This window comes from Mandrillus leucophaeus, unplaced genomic scaffold, assembly GCF_000951045.1.
Source record: "Mandrillus leucophaeus isolate KB7577 unplaced genomic scaffold, Mleu.le_1.0 Scaffold168, whole genome shotgun sequence".
NCBI lineage: Eukaryota > Metazoa > Chordata > Mammalia > Primates > Cercopithecidae > Mandrillus > Mandrillus leucophaeus.
Window position 1 is genome coordinate 2,104,131 of NW_012101676.1, and position 8,023 is coordinate 2,112,153.

Here is an 8,023-nt window from a genome sequence, read left to right on the forward strand (position 1 = left end):
TGAGGAATCGCCATACTGTTTTCCATAATGGTTGAACTAGTTTACAATCCCACCAACAGTGTAAAAGTGTTCCTATTTCTCCACATCCTCTTCAGCACCTGTTGTTTCCTGACTTTTTAATGATTGCCATTCTAACTGCACACCCAGCTAATTCTTTAAGTTTTTGTAGAGACAGGGTCTTGGTATGTTGCCCAGGCTGGCCTCAAACTCCTGGCCTCAAGTGATCCTCATGCCTCTGCCTCCTAAAGTGTTGGGATTACAGCCATGAGCCATCATGCCAGCTAGCTTTTTATATATTAGAAAAATGAGTCCTTTATATGAGATGCATTTTTCCATTTCATCATTTATCTTTTGAATTCATGTTTTTCTCCCATGCAGTTAAAAAATGTTTTGTGTGTGGTTGCATTTATCAATATTCTTTTAGGCACTTGGATTCTATGATACATTTAAAAAGGCCTTCACAATTCAGATCAGATCAAAAGGAAATTCTTTCATTGCTTCCTTTAGGACTTGTTATAGTTTTATTTTTTACATTTAAAATATTTGCATTTGAGTTTTATCCTCATGTAAAGTATGAAGAATAAATACTACTTGTGTTATTTGTTTATTCTGTTGTTTCAAAACCATTTACTCATAGTTCATTTTTTTCCCCATTAGTTGATGATCATATATAAAATTCTAATATGTATTTGGATCTATCTTTATAATTTCTACTCTGTTCTTGCTTTATCTGTTTATTCATAGGCTAATATAAATAATTCATATGATACTCTGTTCTAATTATTATAGCTTTAAAAAATATTTTAAAATATTGTATGACTAGTTACCCCTTAATTTTTCTTGTTAAAAAAATTTCTTGTGAATTTTATTTTTCCATATCACCTGTGGCATCAGTGTATCTAATTTAAACAATATGACATTTTTATTGTTATTGTTTTTAGATTAATTTAGGAAGGATTATATATTTATGAAATATAATTTTTCTATCTAAGAATATGATATGCCTTTCAATTTGTTCAGGACATCTTTCGTATTCCAAGAAATATCTTAAAATATTTCTTGGTCAGGCCAGGTGCGGTGGCTCACGCCTGTAATCCCAGAACTTTAGGAGGCCCAGGCTGGCGGATCACCTGAGGTTAGGAGTTCAAGACCAGCCTGGCCAACACAGCAAAACCCCATCTCTACTAAAAATACAAAAATTAGCCAGGTGTGGTGGCGCATGCCTGTAATCCTAGCTACTCGGGAGGTTGAGACAGGAGAATCGCTGGAACCCAGGAGGTTCAAGGTTGCAGTGAACCGAGATCGGGCCACTGCACTTCAGCCTGGGTGACAAAGTGAGACTGTGTCTCCAAACAAACAAACAAAAACAAAAAAACATACATATGTATTTCTTGGTCGGGAGCAGTGACTCATGCCTGTAATCCCAGCACTTTGGGAGGCCAAGGTGGGAGGATCTCTTGAGCCCAGGAATTAGAGACCAGCCTGAGCAACATAGTGATACCTCATCTCAAAAATAAATTTTTTTTTCTTCATATAGATCTTCATATAGATAGGAAGTGACACTTCCTACCCAGCTGCTGCTTCTTGTTAATTCTATCCCTAGTGATCTTATCTCTCCTTTCCTTCCTTCCTTCCTTCACTTTCCTTTCCTTTTTAAAAAGCATATTGTAACTGGGGTCTTTTCCTTCCTTCATTTTGTCTTCTAACTAGTTGTTGTTTATATACACTCGGTGTAACTGGTTGTTGATATATACAAGTATATATTACTATCATTTGTTTCTGTGTATTTTGAGAAGACATGCTATTAAAAAATTTAAAAGTATATGCCTGTTATAATTGAGGGCAGTGTTACATAATGAAGGTCTGACGTCTATGAACTTGACTCCACCATTTATTAGCACCGAGGCAATAGGCATGCTACTTAATTTCTATAAGCCACAGTTTCCTCATCTATAATATGGGATAAAATAATACCTCATAGGACAGTTTTCAATATTAAGAAGATAAAACACAAAAGCACTTAGCAGTGTGTTGGAAACACAGTCAGCAGCCAATAAATGGTGGTGCAAGGGGTCTGTCCTCTTACCATGAAACTCAAACCTAGTTCCTGGGGTCACACTGGGAAGAGACTTCAGCCTTCCCAAACCACTCCCCTCCATGCCATGCTCCTTACAGCTCCTAAACAAAAGCCTGTAAGTAGAGTGAAGGGTTGTGGGGTGGGGAGGAGGAGAAGGAAGGATACAGATGGAAGGGCAGAGGCCCAGTGACACCTTTATTGTAGAGAAGGAATGAAATGACCCTGTACTGATTTGTATCTGGGGTCCAGGGAAACTGAAGGAAGACAAACTAATGAACAAAGCGGGGAAGGTGGACCTTTTCCAAAGGGCCACTTCCAATTTGCATAGGACTTTATAGCTGACAGGCCACTTTAACCTACACGAACCAGTCTTCCTAGCAGAGCTGGGACCCGTGAGGAGAGGGCCCGTAGCCACGCAGGGAGTAGGCAGAGGGTCAGACGATGTGTTTCAGATTTGCGGGCTCCCATTCCAGTGCTCATTCCTGTTCACAGCCCTCTTTACTTGTCCTTTATTCCCATTTGGGCTTAAGTACTAAATTGACAACAGAAAAGACAGATGACAAACATGATAGAAAACACAGGGAAGGGGAAGAAGGAAAGTAAGAGGAGTTAAAACGTTTTGAGAAGAGAGAGCCTCAGGGAGCTTTGGGATTAAAATCAATAACAGTGTTTGCTGAATACCCCCATGGGGGTAATCCATGGGGGGACTATATAAGGAATAGTGTAATGATAGCGACTATGTCTTGAGGGTCTATTATGTGCTGCTTGTTTCGTGTGCATTTTTTTTTTCCTTTTACTCCTAACAACAGTCTTTCCAGGCAGGAGTTATTAACCCAATTACACCACGTGTCTCTAGAAGGCAAGGCCTCAGTCTTCTTTGAATACTAACATCTACATACTCACTGAAGAAGACTTGTAAAACATACTCATAGTCCTGGACATGAGAGCTCATGGTTTTGCCAGAGCTGTGAAGGAACCTTGAGGATGTCAGCCCTAGCGAGAGGGGTGAGTACAGGAAAAATGTGATGTGGCCAGTGCAAGGAAGCACATTGTTTCTCTTACTGTAATAAGAAAAACAACCAGACCAAACCAACCAGCAAAACCAAGCAAGAGAAATCTGATGGGGAAGGCAAAGGGGCGAGGAAGCAGCAAAAGCTTCTTGCAGCTGGAGTTAGGGATGCGGATGAAATGTGGATCAAGCCAACTGCAGTGGGGGAGGCTGCTCAACCTGGGAAAGTGCTCCATCAGCTACTTCGCCCTCTCTCCCGCTGCTGCAACGCTTTTTAAAGCGACAGTCACACGCTGCAGGATTCGGAAGCGGAAATGGTCTTTGCTCATTGGATGACAATCTAAATTCAGACCGAAAGAATGTGGTTGGAGACAGCTGGTGGAAATGGTCCCAGTCTTGTCTTCACTGGAAATGTCCAATGTCCACGTGCTGCTCGTTTCTCTTCTTATGAAGCGTCTCCCTGTCTCTCTCTGGGCCTGTCTCTGTTTCTTCCATCGTTTTTTCCCCCACTAAGTAACCATCCCGGCGCATTGTACCCAACCGGTCGAGGAACGCCCCTGCTGTACCCATCGCTGCTGGCTGCCTGGGAGATTAATGCGAGCGACTCGGGTGGTTTATGAGAAGTGACACTTCCTACCCAGCTTCTTGTATCTGCCGCCGAGCAGTTAACGTTAAAGCCCGCTCTGTACCACCGCGGATGTGACTGCTGTAAATACCACGGGGCAGGGCTCTCATGCTTCAGAAACACGTAAGCAAGACGCACCGAGTCAGCCCCGGACACCCAATGACCCTGGACTGCGGCAAAGGGGGGTGGGAAAGGAAGAGGGGAGGACCACCTCGCTCTTCTCTCCTTCCTCCTGGCCGGGGCCAGAGCACGCCTTCCTCCCCGGAGGGCAGGGGAAGGTCGCTCCAGGTCGCTGGCACCTCCAGCGCCCCCGAAATCTGCAAATTCATCGCTCCGTTTCGTCTTCAGGCGAAGCCCTCCCGTCCGGAGTAGGGCCAACCGCAGTTCTGCATCTCCAGCCTTTAGCTGACTACTAAGGCGGATCCGACTTCTCCCCCATAAAGAGGTTTTGATTCGCTTCCCCACCGCAGGGGTTCAGTCTCTGCTTTCGACTTTGCTTCTCAGTTGCACGCCCCGCAGTCTGGAGCTGCGCTCAAGTCTCGGCAACTTTCACCATCTTGACCCGAGAGTCGGGCCGTTTCTAAGACAATGTGAACAAAGAGGAGCAGGGGGAGGGAAGGGGGGCCCCGCGGGAAGGCTGTGGGCGAGTGTGTGTGTGTGTGTGTGTGTATGTGTGTGTTGGGGGGCGCCGCACTCCGCGCCCGCAGCCACTGGAGATCCGGGCGCAGGCAGGCTGTCCGGGTGCAGAGCGCGCCGCCTCCAGTCTCTCGGGCGGGCCCGGCCCGGCAGGGCCCCTGGCGGCCCCCGGAGGCGGGTTTCTTTGTCCCTGACTCCTGCTGGGCGCGAAGGCCTCCGGCGGCTAGCAGAAACCCGAGCCCGCGCAACGGAGCTCAGGCTTCCACGTGCGGCCCCGCGGGGCAGAGCAAGAAGGAGCGGCTGCGGCCCCCGGGCGCCCAGCAAGCATCCAGTGCCCGGCCCTCCCAGCTCCGCGGGGGGCTTCGGACGGTGGAGTGAGACGCTCGCCTTTCGCTTCCCCGAGCCGATGCAGGGCTTGGGCTGGCACGGCTCGTCCTAAGCAGCGTGGTTTGGGGCGAGAGGAAGCCCACTGGAGCGCTCCCCTCCACCCAGACTCCCGAAGACGCGCGCCCGAGTCGAAGTCGGGGACAGAGAAGGTTCTCTGGCGCCCCCCTGCCGACTGCTTTGCGGCCGTCGGGACCGGAGCAGCGGGGCGGGACCTAAACATAGCCCCAACCCAAAGATGCCCAGCAGAACGCTCCAAACAAAACCGAAACGGTGGCCGCATCTGCGTGCGTGTGTGTCTGTGTGTGTGTGTGTGTGTGTGTGTGTGTGTGTGACTGGGAAGAGGGGTTGGTCTTACTTGCAACATAGTTTGCGCTTCTGCGTGTGTGGCCAAAGAATGGAAGAGAAACTGCCATGGCCATGCAAGCCCATTAAATCAGCTCCCCTTCCCTCCGACTCTCTCAACTCAGGCATATTCTATAATACAACGCAAGGTTACAGAGCCCACGTGAAAACTAGTTTCCCAGTTTCACTCTGACCCTCCATCAATGTAGCCAGCTAGATTTTAGGTTACCGGCTTCTGTTCTGCAGGAGAACTTTTGAGTCTCGGGAGACTCAGTGTTTCTTCCTCCCGCCTCTCGCAGTGCATCTTTCATTTGCTTTTCTTTGTAAAGCCAGGGCTCCTCGACTGCCTCCCGAGGAAGTCCTGCGCTCTGGCGCGCCGCACCTCGCCTGCCGCAGAGCGGCGCGGGCAGCAGGCCGGGCGCTAGGACCGCGGGGAGCCCGGGCGGCCGCGGCGCTACCTTAAACCCAGCCCAATGCCGCTGCCTGCGCCACTCTGCGCGCCGGCGGGGGCTGCGCAGGAGGAGCGCTCCGCCCGGCTACAACGCTCCGCGAGCCGGCGCGGCAACACCTGTTCGCGGCAGCCTGGGCGGCACGCGAGCTCCCGGACGCGGCTCTCCTCGCTCGCCGCTCGCCACCCGTTCTAAGCCAATGGACATCTGCCGAGCCTCTGGAGAATCCTGGATACTAGCTTTGGACGCCTAAAGTTTCTTCTTCTTTTTGTTTTATTATTATTATCATTTTTTGGAGGGGGGACCGGGAGGGGAGATTTGTCGCCGCCACCAACGTGAGATTTTTTTTTTTTCCCCTTGAAGGATTCATGCTGATGTCTGCAGAGTCGGTTAGAGAGTAAAAACAGCGCATGCCTTCCTGGAGTCAGGATCCGTAAATTCTGACGTAGCCCGTGCATCTTAAAAATCCCTATAATAACGCCTAGGCATTTAAGTTGCTATGGTCATTCTGATCTCAAACCAAATGGAGAAACTACGGATTTTTTTTCCTTATTACGGTCGGATGGGATGAAGACCTTCCTGCCTGCTAAGAGCTGGGGATCTGTCTATAGAGATACATAGATACGTTTATCAGTATGTCAGTGTGTGAGTATAAAGTGGTGGTTTCTTAGACTATCAGTGGTTTGACCTTGAACCTGTGCCAGTGAAACAGCAGATTACTTTTATTTATGCATTTAATGGATTGAAGAAAAGAACCTTTTTTTTTTTTTCTCTCTCTGCAACTGCAGTAAGGGAGGGGAGTTGGATATACCTCGCCTAATATCTCCTTGGTTGACACCATCATTATTGTTTATTCTTGTGCTCCAAAAGCCGAGTCCTCCGATGGCTCCCTTAGGTGAAGTTGGGAACTATTTCGGTGTGCAGGATGCGGTTCCGTTTGGGAATGTGCCCGTGTTGCCGGTGGACAGCCCGGTTTTGTTAAGTGACCACCTGGGTCAGTCCGAAGCAGGGGGGCTCCCCAGGGGACCCGCAGTCACGGACTTGGATCATTTAAAGGGGATTCTCAGGCGGAGGCAGCTATACTGCAGGACTGGATTTCACTTAGAAATCTTCCCCAATGGTACTATCCAGGGAACCAGGAAAGACCACAGCCGATTTGGTAGGTATACCATTAACCCTTTAGTGTCCATGAGATGACATGTTGAAATTATAACTACCAAGAAGGTGGTGGCCGGGTGGGGGACGTGGGAAGGGTTCTCCCCTCCTCCCCTCTTTCTCTGTATCTCTCTCTCTGTCTTGCCAGCTCAGAAAAAAAAAAATGCCTCCGGAATTGCAGATCTGCCGCTGGCACTGATGCAAGTATACCCTGAAAGGCCCCCTACTTTTAATTTAAAGGGGGGCATAATTTATGAATATAATACAAGTTTCCAGTTCTTTTGCATCAGATACATGGGTTTAGGAAGTTTCTTTTGAATGGACTGATTGCACGAGTTTAAAGCTGTAATCATTAACTCCTAAGAACTTAATGCAGTTTCTTGAAGGCAGTGGGTATCTTGTACCCAAATTAAGGTGTTTTTTTTTTTTCTTTCCCGCTTTCCTCTAATAAGTATACTGCTTGAATTGTATATTAAGCGCATTGTTTATTCCCCCCTGTGAGGGTCTGAAAGCCCCACAGGCGAAGGTTGCTGACGGATTGTCCTGTTGAGAGGACTAAAGTCATATTTTAGGCTCCGTGAAAAGCTGGGGCAGTGGCGTGGGGAAAATGACTTGGGAAGAGGCAGGACGCTCAGGGGTTTTTGTCCTTCCAGCTATCGAGTGACAACCTCTGCTTTTAAATTTCCATAGTGTGCAGCCCTGTGTGTCTCCTGCGTGGCTCTCTGGTGTGAGTGTGTGCGCGCGTGCAAACGCTGCGAGCTAATTTTAAAGGGCATTCCGAGGATTTCATTTTTCAGCGGAGGGTATTTGTGACTCAGCACTGAGGGCTGCAGACTCGAGGGCTGGTGGCTCTGCCCACTTTATGCCTGCACACACGTGCTTGCCTGGGCACCCTGAGCCCAACAGCACGAAGTCAACTAACAGTCATAATTGGGTGTACTCTTGAGTTTTTTCCTTACTTAAAAAAAAAAAAAATTAAGCGCCAGTTTGGGCAACTAGACTGTTAGAAGGAGTTAACTTCTGAGTGAACCCACCTGACAACACTTAAACTAGGTCGTAAAAAATAAAGTCCTGTGGTGATTTTTCTTCCTCATGCTTTAGTGCCAGATGTTGAACACAATCTAAACTGTATGTTTAGCTTCGTGCGGCTGCGGATGATGCCAGAAGGTGAGGAGGATTCAGGCCTGGGCTGGGTATGGTCCCAGATCCACGAGGCCCAGGATTTGCTCCTCGTGCTCACCCCTGAGCCTAAGCCCACAGCTGAGCCTAGTAGTGTGAAATTGCTCTGGCTGTCTCCTCTCGCTGCTTAAAAAAAAAAAGTTATAGCTCTTCGCTTTGCAATT

The 8,023-nt window shown here is 48.2% G+C and overlaps 1 protein-coding gene across 1 annotated transcript in view; it reads left to right on the forward strand.

Moving 5' to 3' along the window:
- The first annotated feature begins 5,566 nt into the window (after positions 1–5,566).
- FGF9 (fibroblast growth factor 9) overlaps positions 5,567–8,023 on the forward strand; it is a 38,271-nt gene continuing 35,814 nt past the window's right edge. Inside the window, exon 1 of the mRNA XM_011976539.1 lies at positions 5,567–6,684. Within this exon, the coding sequence (XP_011831929.1) occupies positions 6,408–6,684 (277 nt within the window). The 5' untranslated portion in view covers positions 5,567–6,407. The remainder of the gene's footprint in view (positions 6,685–8,023) is intronic.